The sequence below is a fragment of the Grammomys surdaster genome, unplaced genomic scaffold, assembly GCF_004785775.1.
Source record: "Grammomys surdaster isolate TR1022 unplaced genomic scaffold, NIH_TR_1.0 130, whole genome shotgun sequence".
NCBI lineage: Eukaryota > Metazoa > Chordata > Mammalia > Rodentia > Muridae > Grammomys > Grammomys surdaster.
In genome coordinates this window covers 4,263,077-4,281,763 of record NW_021604588.1, presented here as the reverse complement: position 1 = coordinate 4,281,763, position 18,687 = coordinate 4,263,077, and the positions used below count along the sequence as shown (strand labels likewise).

At 40.2% G+C, this 18,687-nt stretch overlaps 1 protein-coding gene across 1 annotated transcript in view; it reads left to right on the top strand.

Moving 5' to 3' along the window:
- Pappa2 (pappalysin 2) overlaps window positions 1-18,687 on the top strand; it is a 230,674-nt gene that overhangs the window by 149,074 nt on the left and 62,913 nt on the right. Inside the window, exons 14-16 of the mRNA XM_028760041.1 lie at window positions 8,503-8,674; window positions 11,962-12,139; window positions 13,322-13,535. Coding sequence (XP_028615874.1) covers window positions 8,503-8,674; window positions 11,962-12,139; window positions 13,322-13,535 — 564 coding nt within the window. The remainder of the gene's footprint in view (window positions 1-8,502; window positions 8,675-11,961; window positions 12,140-13,321; window positions 13,536-18,687) is intronic.

Here is an 18,687-nt window from a genome sequence, read left to right as displayed (position 1 = left end):
ACCACTGTCTGAAGCGTGTTATAGTCCTGTCTGAGAGTCTGCCATTAAAAATTATTTTCATGATGTGTTGAAGATCCACAAAGGTCTCTTTAAAATGGAAAATAGCTCTCTATCAGAAATAAGCATGTTTTATACAATGTACACTTTCCTATGTACCTTTGCAATGCAAAATCAGAACTCTGCTGAAACATCATTTAGTGTAGGCATTTGTACATTATGCTGAAAGATCAAAGACAATGAACTGAAAATGTCGCCAGTGCCAGAGCACTTGACTCAGCACTAGTGTTGTTAGTATGGTCTATTTTCATGGCAGCTGTGGAGAAAGTGTAGAGAATAAACACAAGGCTGTATTTCCAGAGTTCTGTAGACTTTCCAGCCTGCCAACTAGACAGACAATGTTGACACATTTGTGCATAACCTCTGGTTGGAATGATCCTCTGACCCTGTGTGGATTTTACTAAGCATAGCCATAGAGGTATAGGAAGTCTGAATGTTGAAATGGCAGCAAGTGCATTGTGTAGACTTTCATGGCATCATCTAGCTTCACTATATGATTTCAGGACACCCCATTCTGTCTTTTTTTCTACAAGCAAGTGAGTTGTTACTCATGCTGAGTTTATAGCTCTAAGGAGAAAAAAATATCCACAGAAATTAATAGGACAAACATGATGTCAATAAAGGAGTAGCAAGTTCTGGGATTACATAGGAAGTTTCTGTTATTGAATCTATAGAAAGTGTGGAAGTGAGCAAACAAGAGTCCTCAAGGGCTCAGCATGTGTTTTGTGTCCTGCTTCTTGTGAATTGATGAGTCATTCAAGACAGTAGGCCTCCATTTGCCATAGCTTATACAGCCAAGCTAAGCTGCTTGTGTCTTCTTGCTTTGTAGCTTCCTGTCTAGTAGTGACACGGTCAGTAACTGTCCTTCACTTAGCTTCACATGTGTCACAATTCCCAAGGCTCAGCCTGTGCATAATGACTGTCACTCTTGGGTTAATAGTTTAATTGCTATCCTAGGGCAAATTGTGGGCAGAGAAGGCATCAACAAAGTAATCACTTGCAGAACCACAGTAAATCATTCTTCATTAGGAAATGCCCCATGTAGAGAGAGTTGCAGCCTTTGGAAATTGTTAAGGGACTTAGTTTGAAATCCTGTGGCTATTTTAGATGGGTGATTCTACTTCTCTGGGTAGGTGCTGGGAATCACTCTCTGCATGTTAGTCAGAAATTAGATTATTTTGATTCTTTCTTTGGTATTCTACATATTTTATAATCTATATAAAAATCATAGATTTTGGAACTTGGTAAGACAGGGCTTTTGAAAGGGAGCACTTTTGACTGTTTGATGCAAATCTGTTTCTTTTTAGAAGGACAGGGGCATTTGGATGGGACTTCTGGTGCTACGGCCAGACATGGTAAAATCTGTGCCCAGAATTAGAAGTGAATAAAATGCATTACCAAGTGCTGAGGCCACCAGAGTCTACTTCTAATCTTACAAATAGGTCACATTCTAGGAAGCAATGACTTGGTCTGGCAGGACTAGCGGACTAAGATGGAGAGCCGAAGTGAATGTAGAGACTTTAACACAGGACCACAGACAAACTTCACTTTCTCAGAATTCAGGAATTGGAGAAGTCTACTGGGCTCAGAAATTAGTCATTTTTCTGTCATATGAGGGAATAATTAGAAATACTGGCAAGATTTCTGTCAAATGAGACTCTTCAGGGGCCAAGAATTTGAATCAGTTTCCCCTTTCCAGATCCTGTCATAAAACGCATCAAAGCAGCAGAAGTAGTTTGCTGTTAGTAGTTTGTTGTTAGAAATGTATTCTGCCTTTAATCTGATTCCTATCCTTGAAAAGAAATAAAGCCAGAGGTGAGTAGGACACAGGTTGGACACACATGTACTGTCTATTTGGTTTTGCAGATGGTAGTGGGAAGACTAAAGAAGGCTTTGACTCTACCAATTCTTTCTGTGTACTCTACTCCTACTTGCTGTCAAATCCCATACATATATTCCTTCTTAGCCCACACCCTCTTGTTTCAATAAGAATCAATAAAGCAGAGTAGGGGACATCTGATCATCTTTTACTGTTTAACTTTAAATGAGCCCCTCTAGGGAGCGCACTGGGATTGCCGTTTAGTCCATAGCAACAATTCTTGGATAAAGCCATTGCAATTACTTATTTAACAAAAGAACTTAAAGAGTGGAGCTGAAGCACAAGATTTCTTCTGGGCAGGAAAGATTATGACAAACTCTTTCTTGCATTCCCTACCACATCCTGTCTGTTCCAGAGTTTTCTCCACTCCCACCCCAATACCACCATCACCTCATCTGTGAAATTAAATACCATGCTAAAGCTGGCAGGGCCTTTGGTAGAACCTATTTCAACCCTGTTATTTTACAAATTTGTAGACAGAAAGCCAGAATGGTTAGGAGACTTATCCAAGGTCACAGATGTCAGCAGGGCAAACCAAGCCCAGAGCCCGATCACAAGGTCTACTGCTTTCTCTACCACTCGAGGCTTATTCTTCAAGAGTGTGATACAGATGCCAGACAGTTTCTCCTAATATTGATTCTAGGAAATGAGAAGCATTGTGGTCTCACCCTTCTGGATGCCCGAGTAAGAGTAGGATATTGACTTTAGGAAAATTCACGAACTAAACTGTCCTGATTTTGAATTTGGACAAATATTAATTAAATGAGTCTTTGTTCTATTATGATACTAGGTCTCAAGAAAGTTGTGGAATATGACCTTATTTCTTTGGAGTGTGGTTTCTCCGTCTCTACAGTAAGAACTTTGGGTAGAACTTTCAAATCTATTTATTTCAGCTTTAGCAAAACCTAGTTCTTCTATAGTAGTTAGTATATGTCTTCTCACAGTTAGCACATAAACTGTCCTTAACCCAATATGAGGGAACCAGGGTTTCTGAACTGATTCTCATCGACTCTTCCAAGGTGAGGCAGAACTTTCATAGGACATCAGGCCAATATTCTTTGCCAACTATAGGGTAGGTAGAACAGCCACAAGGTCCCCATTTATCAGAAACTATCTGGTTTTCACAATGTCAACCCAGCCTGGAAACTAACACATCCCTGCAATGTCCTTAAGAATGGAAATATTACCAAGAGGTATCTGCTTTGGTATCCTTTGGGGGAAAGCTCACGGCAGGCTTGTCAGTGGTCTGGCTACACTACCTGCAGAGAATACTGTCTGTCCTCTGGTCTCAACCTCAACTTGTGTGTCGCTCACTCCTGGAAGAGCTTCTTTCTAAAGCTGTCTCACAGAGGTTGATTCCTTTCAGCACAGATTTCTTGAAATCTGTTGGTCAGAATGGAACCAATCCAGGCATACCAAGTGTTATTCATAGTTCACAGTGCAGGGGAAAGCATGACCTCCCTCACTATCCCCGCTGCCCCAGGCATTCACGCTGCTCCAGTTCCTTGTGTTCTGGCTATAAAGCCCAGGACATTTAGTTAGCCCTTGCACATCTTATTCATTCCTGAAGGTCAAATCAGTGTAATGATAAAATGGTCTCTGAAGGAGCCATGAATTCATGAGTAACATATGATTTATTTTCCCTCTTCAAATGTATTTAAATTTTTGTCAGAGCTGGGGAATACTTTATGCTTTTGGCCTACCCTGTGGCTTCTCTGTGATAATTTGGGTTTAATACAGCAAAATAGAGTGATTCCGCAGTGGAATCAATTTCTCTTTTGGAGGTCAGTTTTGTTTCTATATAGTCTCGAACTCTAGAGTGTATTGATATTTCTTCCAGGCTGTACATATTCAGACTTTTAGTGGGACAGGATTCACTCCTAGTGAGCAATAAAAATCTATGAAACAAACTGCTCCTGGTGGCACATGCTTGTAATCCCAGCATGGAAATAAAGGGGCAGGAGAATCCTAAGGGCTTTAAGTCAAGTCCAGTGTGGGTAACAAAGTGAGACCCGGGCTCAGAAATCAAAACAATAACTGTTTGAAACTTAAAAGTATTACAAATTCTTGCATCATGCCACGAGTAGGTAAAAATCCCTTTAGTGATAATGGCTAAAATTATACATGCTTTAAAAGGTATTTAAATGAGTCTGTGATGCAGCTATAATTGAGAGTCTACCTCAAATTATAGGACCAATCTTTAATGGAATCATGGTAGCAGGGATTTCTCATCTCTGGACATCATTTGTACATATCCAATCACCTGAGGAGAAACCATAGAGTAGGAGATTGTTAGGAATGAGTGTGGAGGGCTTTGGAGTTAATTCCATAAAGGAATAGGATAGCCTGGAGTTGAACTGGTTTGTTAACAGGAATTCCTGACTTCAGTGCTTCAATTTAAGTCCCTTTGACATAATGAGTTCGGGAATGAGAAGCAAAAGAAAAAGGATAGAGACTTTTCATGAAATGGAGAGACAAGATAATAAAGCCAGAATGATGGGTAGGTGGCAGTGTCCCTGCTGTGATTCCTAAGGACACAGTGACTTGAAATTCAACATGAAAAATGTAATCCTTTTGACTTAAAACTCTGAGAGTCTCCTTTGACTGATCTCATCAGATCCCTGCCTGAAAAGACATTGTGATGAGATGGAGACAAAGGAGGTGGGAGAGAAAGACATTGCCAAAGAGACCACACTTAGGATGTTTCACCATCAGCTCCTAGACAAACACTGCCTCCTCGATTTGCCACCATTTGAAAGAAAATTGTTCAATCCTCGAATGAACTAATTACTATTCTATGCATCTCTCTCTGGTAAGGAACTCTTTGGTTCATGCAGCCAATGCTGCTCTTTCCTGACTTGGGCAGAAAACAGCAGGAAATCAGCCTCATCCCTAGGCCTAGTGGGAGATGAGGATTTTCCTCTGATTCCAAGTGTGGCCTGTAGCCAGTCTCCAAACAGCTTTAATTTCCTTGTATGTCAAACCAAGATAAATAGCTTCTCTTCCCCTCCCACTCACTACATTGCAAAGCATCCCTTTTGCCATCTTCATCAACCTTCTCCAGAGATTAACAGAAGAGAGCTTTTGAGAATGTCTAAGAGGAACTATTTGTGTTATTAATGTGGTCTTCCTGCTGCAGGGACTGTGTCGCACTGGGAGAGGGGCGAGAGTAACAAGGTGGATAATATCAAACACAACAAACTTGCTCAGGAGGCAGTGTTTGTAGTGGAAGAGAAACATCAAAGAGGGTTTGGGATTGGGGTGCAAGGAGAGAAGTCCACAATTGGTACCAGATGCCATCAGAAGCTAACGACCTGACAAACACCGTCCTCATAAAACAAATTCCTTTAAAAGGAAGTAAATGGAAATATAAGCTAGTGAAAGAATTTGCAGCAGCTGCCACAAAAACCATTTCTCACTTCATAAACAGGTTTGGTTTTTGTTCTCTAGGTCTGTGTCTCTGTCTGTGTCTCTGTGACTTTGTCTCTGTCTCTCTCTCTCTCTGTCTCTCTCTCTGTCTCTCTCTCTCTCTCTCTCTCTCTCTCTCTCTCTCTCTCTCTCTCTCCCCCCCCCCCCCTCTCTCTCTGTCAATCAGTTTGTCTCTGGTCATGGTCTTACATCATAACAATTTTTTCCTTTTGTGCAATTCTTGTCATGAGTTCTTCTCTGCTGCCATTGCTGGACATACTCCTGATACACTCCTGATGCTGTATAGATGCTGGTAATAGCAGGAACCAATGTGGTTCTAGCCATACTGATGGAAGTAGGGTCCTGTGCATTGCTCACTCTTCATCTTGTCTCAGCACGTGCTTGCTTTTCATCATGCTGTTGATTCATCAGATAAAACCACCATAAATAGCATGTGTCCTTTCATACATGGTCCTTGGGAATCATTTGACATGAACCAGAGAGTTAATGACCCCTTTTTATCCCTTCCTGCTCAAAATGATAAAGGAGATGCAGTGGTTTGATGATGAATAACATATAGAACTTATGGATTTATAGTTCTTTGGCATTGTGAAGAAAGTATTCTGATCTCAGCCCAAAGACAGTGATGTTTTGACTCCCTTATCCAAATGTCGGGTATCACTCAGAGACAGCCTCCTTCCTTATATTGCATACCCTCTGGTCAGCACTGGAATTTGGGCATTCATGGTTAGTCATTAACAATCTTCCTTTCCTCGGCTTATATTTTTTCCTTCTTTCATTGGGTTGCATGGATATGATATCATCATAGGGAATAGCTATGATATAAGACAGAAAAAAGATCCCTTCACATCATGCATCTTTACTTCTTTCATCCTCTACCTCTCAGGCATGCACAGAAGAAATGAGAAAATCACGAGAATAGTGTTTAAACTCATGCATCAGAGATAGCCATTTATCACAGTCAGATCAAATATACCTCTTAAGGGGCTACTGCTTTTAAAACCATCACTCAATTATCGTAGGATCTAGGTACATATTTGATGACATTTTATTTTCTACTTTCTTATACTGTTGTCCAATTGTCTGATAAAGTCATTGACAACTAATACAAACCAAGGGCAAGTTTAGTATAGCATTGATGATGACTGATAGCTATATTCTCTAGTGATTATCATCACTGGCAAGGATAACAAGGGTAAGAAAATATGTTATTAGTCTTTCTCACTAGAGTGAGTTCCTATAGGGCACAGTCTTTGTTATACCACCAGTGCTAGTCCAATGTCATGCAAAGAACATGTCCCTTGGTTGTGAGATAATTCCACTGCAGAACACAAATGGATATTTCTGAAGCCAAATAGAAAGCCTATATCACTGCATGAAGAATTTTCCCAAATTCTGCAATGCTGAGCCTTACCATTGTCTCACTTTTATGCACAAAACCATACCATGTTGACACTCTTTGTTAGCAAGAACATTTAGTGAGAAGCAAAACTACAGAAGCCAAAAAGTAATGTTAGTACATCTAGGGACTTTCCTGGATCCTGGAACTATAAATTAGGTCTTTGATGGATTAGGTCTTTGTTCTTTTGGAAGATATTGGAATCTATATGCTGGTCAGGTGGTTCCTCTAACATGGTATCAGTTATGGTAAGGTCTCCGGGTCTGTAACACTTTGTGTTTAGTAGTGAATGAATGATTGGGGCAGAGTGGTTGAATTATTGTTGCATAATTATCTTTCATGTGATTTTACACATTTTCCGTTTTAATAACATGTATTAGCTTTGCTATATAAAATAGTAATAAATTTAATTAAGCAAGCTTTTATTGTATCTAGTACAGCCAAGTATATGGTGATTTAAAATTGGACAAGAAGAAATATTTCTCTTTGAGAAGTTCATACTCCCACTGTGAGATTAAGGACACAGTCAGATGATAATTGCCTTGTGGGTAATTGGATGAGTAAACTAATTAAGTAATTTAAGTACAAGAAAATGTATATATAATAAGATCAAGTAAAATGATTATTAGAAGGAAGTTATTTTTTATATTTATACTAAGAGATTTGAAGGAAGACAGTAAGTGTGGAAAGGTTAATTCTTGGAGAAGAAAGGCCTTTTAGAAATCTTGTCAAACTCAAGCAAAGTGTGGAAGTGAGAGAAATAAAAGAAAAGGAGCCTAATAGGAAGAAGATACTGAGATGGGGGTTGGACCTTTGTCAGCAAGAGCAAAGGGGCTAACCTGGGAAGAGTCTCAGTCTTGCAAGGTGTGTCCCCTATAAATCTTCTCCCCCAGGAAAGGATCTGAAACATTAGCGTGTAAATAACTCAGTCTATGTGGTGCAAGTGCTAAATGGTGGAGCCCGGACTGAAGTCTGGTGCTAATGCTTTAGTTAAACTCTGTGTTTCCACTGCAGTGGAGCTACACTCTTCTTGCCTTGTTCTTTGTAGCCTTGCTCCTGCTGTTATAGTCCAGGCTGAATCTCCTTGAATCTTGGAGAGTCTGTATATCTCTCAGGCTACTTATGAATGACCCTACTGGTCTAAGAAGTAATTCTCTACTAAGGAGATATCTCTGGAAGTCCCTGGCATGATGTCAAGCATATGATGGGGATTCAATTCATAATGTCAGATTTCCTTAGCTTGTGTTACTCTTCAGTGATATGTACCAGTAATTGGAATGTTTCATATTAACAAGACTGTGATCTCTGATACTCAACCTCTTCATATAGGCACCTAGGACTTCCTTGTGATCAGTTATCTAAAAGGCCAGTGCCTGATGAAATCAGGGATCTCCTGGTTCTATTAGTCCTGGGTCTATTCCAATTGCTTGGAACCTAGAAATATTGTTGTTTAATGTTTCAAGCATCATTCCTTGGTCTATTTATTTCAAAGACTGTCTAAAATACCAAGAACTAATTTTTTTACCTCATCTCATTATCATTGACTTTCCTGGAAGGCCACAGAAAGTTAGCTGTCATAGTTTAATATTATCATGCTTCATAGTTCTCAGTGACATAGAACAAAGTGATGAATTCCATTTAGGCTATAAATAAAATCTTTCTGCAAATCATTGTTCAAAGATATATATTGCTACTATTTCACCTTTTCCTAAGATGCTTCTGTTTCTGCCATCCTCAGCTGTGCTCAACAACCTTGTGGAGAACAGGGAAGATGTGTGCCATTGCTACTTGATCATACAGACATGGTGAATTGTACCTCCAGTAGCCCAGGTTACATGGAGTGTGCTATCACTTGTCAAAGAGGGTATGTCCTTCAGACCAGCAGTGGGCAGTACCTCAGGAACATGCAGGTAAGTTGGAAGCAGATGACCAGAAGGAAGGATTTCCTGAGGCAGGAATCTATCTATCCTCTTCTCTCTGGCTAGACTGGGTGTTCTTAAACCTTTGAAAATGAAAACCTGTGATCTCTATGAAAGTAATAAGAGGGAAGTACAGAAATCCAAGGTGTCCAACCATGCAAAACTCTGACTCTCTTAGGTGTTAGTTTGCTCACTGTATGGGCAGTAGATATGAGTTCTTATTCAATGGTCCCTCAACTTGCCTTTTCTTCACTGATGTTAATGTCTCAAAATAGACTTGCTCTTAATTCACAGCAAGATAGATTACTGTCACTTATCTGAGGTTGATTGTAACCCTTGTGCTCCCCTGATCCCCTTTTAATATTGTTGGAGAAATATGACCAAATCGTACTCCAAAACATTACATTCATAACCGAGGTAGGGGTTGTATCATGGTAATAAGTTTTCTCCATTTTTACATATCCCATTCCGAGTTTCAACTGCACCATTTTCAGGATTTAGAGTTGGCTCAGGGTGGTAAAATATACTAGTGAAGAACAAAGTTCAAGAGCCAGAGCTAGGAAAAGTATTTGTCTCCATTATCTTTGAGGTGTATAATAGTAAGAACAAACAAAATAAAACTATTCCTTTAAATTGTTTTTACATTTGTACATATTCCAAAGAGAAATATTGAACTTGAGTTATGACAATGGTTGACAAATATTATTTAAAATGCTTCAAAGATGAGCATTGGTGCCCTCTTTAGTAAGATTATTTTATTAAGAACAAGATATATATCCCTAAATAAAGGCTTGGTTCCCCAACTTCCCTTGAGAAAGCTTAAACATTCAATGGGGGAGTTTTGAGCACAAACAAACCATTGGAAAGCAGGCTCACATTATGAGACAGTGGAAGTACATGCTAGGTAAACTGCGACTGTGCTTGAGGAAAGAGCCAGAAATATTTGTGATCATGGAAGGAGAACAGGCACACCATTGCTAGTCAGACATTAATGGCCTGAGACCTGGAAATGTTTCAGTTTTGTGCCCATTGATTTCTTAGCAGTTTGTGAACCCAGTGGAAGAATTTCATTTGCCCAGATACAGTCAGAATTTAAAAATATGGTTGTGTTTTATGAAAACACCTAGTCAAAAACAGTTTTAATGAAGATTGGGGCAGCAAGTTGTTCATCTAGAAAGATTTTCTATCACCTGGTTTTAACTCAGGCAAAGGTACTTCATGCTGAAAACAAAATAGAAATAATTCTACAAGTTAGGGACTAAATACATGTGTATAGTAGGTTAAGAAGATCAGAGGAGAAAGGCTATATTTGTCATGCTTTAAAGTTGGACAATAAAAAAAAATATGGGCAATATCCCAAAACGTCATGAAGTTTCCAAAAAGGCATGAAGTTTAGAGATAGACTTTAAATGATTAGTGGTTTGCTGCAGTTTGAACCAGGCCTCCCAACTGTGCTAAGTATGACAGGAACCTGATTAGAAGAAAGATCAGGGCTCACATTTGCCAAACTCCTAGTGGAGGAAACAATGGCGCCCTCCAGCTGACCAGTCACTGTCACCCGATGGTGGCCCCATGCAGGAAATTGTACAATCCTGCCTCATGATCACAAGACAGTGGGGATATTTGCTTTCTGTTGACATGAGAACTGAAGCTAAATAGAAAAATGTGTGTGGCTTTGACTTGAATCCCTCTGGCTGGCAACAGAGACACACTGGGAAGCAGAGGAAAGCACTGAGCCAACATGTAGCGTCAGAGGTGAAAGGTGCTTCAGCAGTCATTGGACCCTTTGCTGGGTGTAAGTGTGGTCTCCTGATGGGCTGCCTGTAGTTTTACCACAGAAACTCTTTTGTTCATCTTTGATCTTTAGCCCCACTGCCAGATACTTGTTTTTTTCCCCCAATAAGCCATGACTTTCCCAGTCACTAAGTGCCTGTTCATTTCATACCTGACCAGTTGCCTTCTTCCACTTCCCCTGAGCTGCTCAAAAGTCATGATCTTTCAAGACCAGTGCCTGTGTCGAGTTCCTTTTGCCTGAGGGTGGCAGGTCCTCTTGGAGCATCCTTGGGTGCTGCCCTTCATTCTCACACAATACTATACCATAGGATTTGTCTTTTCCAGGGTCATTGCTTTCTTCCAGAATGTTTTTGACTTCTCTTATTCCTAATTTGTATTCTTTATGTTGAAGTCTCTCTAATCTCTAATCATTGTAGAAGATTGTAAAGATTATTTTAGATTAGACTAAAATATGTTGTTAGTACTGCCAACTCCCTATTTCCTTTCTTGCCTTTTCCTTTTGTTTTTTGTTTGTTTGTTTTAATCCATTGTTTCAGTGATCTTCTCTCATAGATGTTTAGCTCCTGGAAGGCATCATGTTTAGTGCAGGACCAGGTCTTTCTGGGCACTCCATGCATGTCTTCTTGTTTACATAATGGCAATGGGCTGTAGGCCTATCAATTGAAATGACAAGTTTGGGAACATGGCCAGACTCACCCTCATATCCCATGGATAGTGGCATCTTGTGTGAATTAACTCTCTTAGATAGCATTCACCATTCTTGACATAAGTCATTATTTTTAGTAGCGTTATCTCTTACTTATTTTTTTTTTACCTTGGGCTTTTGAGAGAGGATATCAACACCCTCTAATACAGTCTAGTGTTGAGTTCATGTCAACTTTCTCTAAAGTAGGTAATTTGAGAGTTTATAAACAGACTTCTTAAAAAGGTTTGGGCAGGATGTAAGGAAGTGTCAAATGATGTGCAGCAGCCCAGGGTTATAGGTGTCTGCTCTCCTTGAGCCTGGAAGATTGACTCCATGGAGCAAAGATCCTATGAGGTGGAAAAACAGAACAGGGCAGAAAAGATAGATAGTCATAGGATGAGTCAGTCAGCAGCAGTCCCTTTAGTAGAGGACAGGAAGAATAGGAACCCAGGGATCCCTTATCTCTTGTCCTCTCCAGTCTGTCCCCAGGTCCCAAAGTGGATATTCAAGCACCAGTAGGGGGTTTGCGATCCTGGGCCCAGACCAGGTAGGTCAGAGACTGAAACTAGATGGTTCAGAGCCAGGAAAGGACAGCCTGAGATGTGCCTTGGGAGAACAGTACCCTAGAGTTCCTAGTACAAACAAGTTCCTACCAACGGCATCCCCCTGAAGCTGGACTGAACCAGTAAGTCATAGGAAAGGACAAAGGGACAAATGACCACCAGGACTCTTCCAAAGCTAGAAAGTGATTTCTGATAGCATTATATGTGACTTTGACATAAGTAAATTCTGTTTCTAGAAAGAGATTCTTGTCATTTGTTCCTCTGGCCGCTGGGACAAGGATGTGAACTGCAAACGTCTTGACTGTGGTGTCCCAGACTCATCCTTGGTGAATTATGCAAACTTCTCCTGCTTGGAGGGTACAGACTTTCTGAAACGCTGTTCCATCTCATGTGTCCCACCAGCCAAGCTCCAAGGTACTGTCTGGCCAGCCTGGGAACCGAATGTGAGCTTCCATCATCCCTCACTCTTGGGGTGGGGTGGAGTATCTTTGAACTTTTTTGTCACCCGTATATACTTGAACTTGCTGTTCTCTGATCTCTTCTGACAATACAAAATCCCCTCAGATATCACCATTCTTTGTTTCAGAAAATGTCTAAAGATATCCTAGATTAGGGAGTCATTAACAATAAATGAGACTTAGTCTTTGTTTTTTGTTTCTATATACATTCTTGGAATGAAAACCATCAGCACAATTGTCGTGATATTAACAACTGAGGTTCATGTTATTAAGTTTTAATGCCCAGAGACATTCTGCATTAGGTGTGTTTTGTTTCAGTTTGTAGATAAGGAGAACACAGTTACACAATGTATCCCTGGCTGTGTGTGTACTTGAGATAGAGAGGTGCTGGAGCAGGCTCTAACTGACCACCAGACCTTGCTCTTTTGCTACACTTCTTAGCCTTCAGTGCATCACCCAATGAGTCGTTGCACATGCAGGTTCCTTAGCCTTACTCTGAGATGTGCTGTAGTACGTCGGCAGGTTAGTGATCCTAATGTCGACAGCTCTATTTTATATAGGAAGAAACCAAATTACAGAAAATAATATGGTATGATATTGAAGTTCAGAACTCTGTATCCAAACAACCTATCCCAGTCTCAGGCTCTGCTTTTGTAAGTAAAGGTGAATTTCATTTCCTTATCTATCTTATAGGAGATAGCTGGAATCTATTTGATATGGTTGTTTACTGTTTGGGATTTATTCATGTTCACCCACACAGAACTTTTAGAATAGTGCCTCATATATAATCACCATTAAAATACGAACTGTGATTACTTTAATGCCACCTACATAACTATTATTGTTATATATATATTTGCTACTCATAGATAGGAGGGGAGGCAATGATTTGATTGGCAGCTCTTCTTCCACTGAGTCTAGGGAATCTTTATGTGATTCTATGGTATGTGAGACCTCAATGAGAGCTGTAGAGTAAGAACATACAGGATCCACATTTGATGGGAGATTTTAGAGACACTACTCAACAAAGAATAATGGGACTTAAAGAGAGCTAGTAGAGGCATAGTTTAGGGTTCCTTGTACTGTAGTCATGAGCTCTCTGTTCTGAGCACCATGTAATTCTCTTTCCTGGAGTCAGGACTGAACCCATGGCTGACATGTCTTGAAGATGGACTCTGGTCTCTCCCTGAAGTCTACTGCAAGTTGGAATGTGAAGCTCCTCCAGTTATTCCAAATGCCAATCTGCTCCTGCCACATTGCCTGGAAGGCAACCATGATGTGGGCACCATCTGCAGATATGAATGCAAACTGGGCTACTATGTGAAGGAGAGTTCAGGAAGTCAAGGCAAGAAGTGAGTGTTCATGTATTTGGTCCCATGGTTTCCTTACCTTGCACCATGATCCTGCTCCCTTGTGGCAAATTGTAGATCATGTCTTTCTGGGATACCCATGGCTTATTGTGTGTGTGTGTTTCAGTATAACTTCTCTATATCTGCACAGACAGACTTACCGGTCATGACAGACATGAGTTCAGGCGGTTCCTATAAATGCATTGCCTCTCATGAAAGATTCCATAGTTTTACATAAGTGTTTGGGGAGGACACCGATTTTATTGTCATTTTCCTTGGCATTAAAATGATGAACCTCTTGAATAGAGTACTTAGACCATCCAAGTTCAGCTGAATGCGAGCACAATCTCAGTAGTATAATTCAAATCTGAGGTTTATGGAGATGTGCCCGGCTGAGCCCCAGGGTGCTTATTATAAGTGTAGTGTGTGTGTGAAAGGTTTCTTTCTCAGCCTCAGTTTCCCTAACTGGGAAATGAAAGAGCTGATGAGGGAGCTTCTTGAATGAATAAAACAGAACTTGAGCTCCTTTTAAGCAGAATGTGACACCTTTAGCCATCACCATGGTTATTCTTGTCCTTCTGCTTTTCTTCCATAAACTTTGTACAGCAATCAGAGTGGTGGGAGCTGAAGCAGGACACGGTGCTTGGGGATGAGCTAAGGGGGTAGAGATGACTGACATATAGGGTGGAGGAGAAAGAACAGAACATTTTAGAATGGGAGAGTTAAGGGTGGAGAGGTAACAGCCAGTTCTCTGAGCTCATAGCTAAGCTTTATGCTGGGAAAACTGGGCTTGCACAGGGGATTCTGGGTTGTCTGTCTCCGCCCCACATGCCTGTCTCTGGGCAGAGGCACTTGAGAGCCATTTGTGGACACAATTTTTCTGGCTGGGAATCTGGATGATTGCATCAGAATGTCACCATCAGTTTGGTCTTAAACATTTACATTCGCAAGCACCATGCTAAGTTGAGATTAAATTATTTACCATGCTGCGTAAACCGATGAAATGTTAGTTTACACCTGTTTATATAGCAGGCGACGGATCGGTAATCAGAAGTTTGCAAGTTGAGTATAAATCACTGTCGCTTGCCACGTATGTTTACCCAGTGAACTCTGCCCTCCTTGCTTTACTTGTGTGGAAAAAGCCCAAAGCCGGATAGATGGAGCACTAAAATTCTTCTTAAGACACACACTTCAAAAGAGAAGAAACAGAAAAGCAGTCAGGGAAGGCAATCACAAGAAAGCAAGCACAGGGTGATTTGTAGTTGTATGAAGCAGTGTGTGTGTGTGTGTGTGTGTGTATGTGTGTGTGTGTGTGTGTGTGTGTCGGGGGAGCAGCACAGCTGCTTGAGGGTTCAGGTTTGCAACTGATTTGCCTGGTAATAGGCAATTCAGTATGTCCACATGCCTTAAGTTTTGTTTTCATAATGGAAAGTGGAATAATCATTTCTATGGAGTTGTTTGGGTTTTGGAAGTGAGGTGATGAATTGAAAGTATTCTATAAGTTATGAAGTTCAAAACATATGCTATGCTAGGTGCTGCTTCTTTTTTTTTTTTTTTTTTTTTTTTTTTTGGTTTTTTAAGACAGGGTTTCTCTGTATAGCCTTGGCTGTCCTGGAACTCACTCTGTAGACCAGGCTGGCCTCGAACTCAGAAATCCACCTGCCTCTGCCTCCCAAGTGCTGGGATTAAAGACATGTGCCACCACTGCCCGGCCTAGGTGCTGCTTCTTATTTATTTATTTTGTTTTGGGTGTTTGAAATAAACACTGGATCTGACTTTGTATTCCAGCCTAGTTTTGAAATCAAGCAATCCTCCTGCCTTAATCTCCTCAGTGCTGCGTTAATGGGTGTTAGTTAGCATGCTTGACTGTTCCTTTCTTTTTAAAAGAAGGAAATTTGTTATTGCAACAGGAATTAAGCCTGAGTTCTGATGGTCTTCTGAGCTCTCTTACATTTTGTCCCATTCTGCCTGCTCTATGCCATGTTCTAGGTTAATAATAAAGAAAGGCCAAAGCACCAGACCCAGGCAGTGATGCCTAAGGACAGAGCCAAAGCTATGGATAGTGGCACAACCCTGAAATTCCCAGCACATGAGAGGTAGAGGCCAGATGATTAGGGGTTCAAAGCCAACCTTAGGTAAAGAACAAGTTCAAGGACAGCCTGTGCTACATTATATTAGTTCTACAAAAAGCAAAGCAAAATAAAACAGAAAGGCAAAAAAAAAAGCAAACAACAAACAAAACATTAAACACTTCAAAAAGTCAGACATGCTCAGTATTATTAGGGCACAATAGCCACACCTGCATCCTAAAACTCCTTCTTCTTAACTCTATTGACCTCCTGCCCCAGTTTTTCTTCTTGCTCCCTGTCTCTTCTCAATTTCTGTCCCCAGCTTTCTTCCTTCCGCCTGATTTTCCTATGGCTATTTTTCTCTGAATTTTCTTTTTTTCTCTTTTAAAACAAGATTTATTTATTTTAATTTCTGTATGTGTGAGAGGCTGCATGAATTTATATACACCACTTGCATGCAGTTACCCACAGATATGAATATCAGAACAGATTCAGATCCCCTAGAATCGGAATTACAGTAGATCGTGAATCACAAATATGGGGGCAAGGAAGCAAACCCAGGTCTTCTGCAAGAACAGCAAATGCTCTTAACCACTTAGCTGTCTCTGGTCCTCTCTTTTCCTTCTTGATCTGCACACTAGACAGGGTTAAAACTTTTTTAGTCCATAGCCTTGATTATGATCAGGTGTTGATGGTTTCCAGACCCATGCCTACCATTACAAACTCTTACCTCAATAGTTATAAGGGTGCCACAGGTCAGATACCTAGGGATGCATACACTGGAGTAACCCATCTATGTCCCAGATTCCTAACTGTACAGAGTAGAGCCTAAGAAATTATTCTAAATCTGCACATTTCTCTGCTCTGTGGTGCTGGTGGACCCTGAAGCCTGCCTAGCACTTAGGAGTCTACAGTGTTCTTTGTTCTCTAGTCAGTTAACCAAGCTCCCACCAAGTGGGTTATATTACTTTTGGCCTATAATATTTACAATGGATTAATTAAGATTTGCCTCCACTGTAAGGCAAGGCACATATACACTGTGGGGTATGATACAGGCACTAGCACTTTGAAAATTTCCTCGAATTCATTTGGTGCTCATACCTTCACAGTGACAATCCACATAATTTTACCTCTTTGCCTCTTTGTTTGCCATTTCTTCCACATACATGCCACTGTTCATCACCACTTTGTGATGTCATTAGCCTCACTTCTAAGGAAGCTAAAACAAATGTGTCTGACTTATATTTTATTAAAAGACCATGTTGTAGTCTCCATTATCGTTTACTCCCACGGCTGCTTTTGTCTCATTACATGTTATCCTTATATGTGAAGGTTAGAGCATCCTCATTAGGGGCCCTAATTGATTAAATTCTCAATTATTCTGGGCTTCTGACTTTACCTGATAGTCTTTCCTATAAATAACTCATAACAGTATCATACATAAGATAGTATAGAAGTCAGATCTTCTCAAAGGAGGTGCAAATGGCCATCCACTGTATTTCTCATGACATCAACTTTTCCAAAGTGTACGAGTATACACACACATACACACACTCATATGCACACACACATGCACACACAATGTTACAAACACAACTGAAAATCGAAACTGTAGGCCTCACATTGTGATTGCTTACTGTTGCGTAGTGAACACTTTTGTCCAATCTGATTCGTGGGGAGAGAGTGGAAGAGGTAGAAACTACGTGTGTATTTCACCTATCTCTATACACAAAGAAAGTCTGCTTGAGATGGCAGAGAATTAAACAGCCTAAGTCCAGAGGACTCTTCTGTTGTTTGGATGAGAACCATGGAGGTGAGAATGATTCCTTACTATGTGTGACGAGTGCAAGAACTCTGGCTACCTCACTCTGTATACCAGTCTTATGGAAATAATTTATCTTATTTTTGATGAAATACTAGCACAACATCATTTGTTAAAGTAGTATATAAATTGAGGTAAATATGAATATATGTGTATGTATAGACATATAAGTGTATGTGTATATACTATATAATATATATTATTATCTATTATATGTTATAATATATGATGAAACAGACTCAAAGTTGGGTGTTACTTGTGATCATTCTGCCAATAAATGGCCTCATGAAGATTAAAGTCATCCTAGCACCAAAGGCTACACTCTGAGCTCATAACACTTTTGTTCATGAGCAAACAAAAATTCATTTTTCTGGCCTTTTTATCCACATTTGTAAAATAAACTGTTAAGTGACTTCTAATACTAAAAGTTTGCATTTTATATCTTGCGTCAATAAAACAAATTAAAAGGGCTAAGGCTTTGCCATACTACCATTGAAAAAAGTAATATGTAATTTGTTACACCAAAAATCCAATGATTACTATAAACAAAAATACTGTACAACTTGAATTTAGTAGAAAATACTTAGCGTAATCTCACAATAATTCCCAGAGAACTTGGTCTGAATAAACAGCTGAAGCTTACATTCATCCACAGGTCTGGATCTACATGTGATTTGAAAACAGAATACTAGGATTTTTTATTAGTATCTTTAATCTGTTTTTTACAGTCCAGTTGTTATGCCCCTCCCCATCTGTCCTTTGATAGTTCCTTATCCCATTCCTCCTCCCCATGGTCTTCAAGAGAATGTCCCCCTGCCCCTGTCAGGCCTCCCCACTCCCTGGGGTCTCAAATCTCTAAAGGGTTAGGTATATCTTCTCTCACTGAGTCCAGACCGGGCAGTCTCCTGCTGTATATGTGTTGGGGCCTCATATCAGCTGGTGTATGCTGCCTGGTTGATAGCTCAGTGTCTGAGAGATCTCGGGGGACCAGGTTAGTTGAGACTGCTGGTCTTCCTATGGGGGTCACCTTCTTCTTCAGCTTCTTCCAGCCTTTCCTTTTTTATTTTCCTTTTTAGAGCTATAGAATTAAGAGAACCCTAAAAGTGTTAAAGATCTTTGAGTCAAAACTACTAAAACATGTTTCTGTAGTCAAGTATTATCTCATGTCTCAGTAGTTAATTCCACAGAGTACGGGGCTGGTGACGTTTAAACTTGACTGGCAACTCTGCTTGCTTATTAGCTCTCTGACTCTAAGAAGTTACTA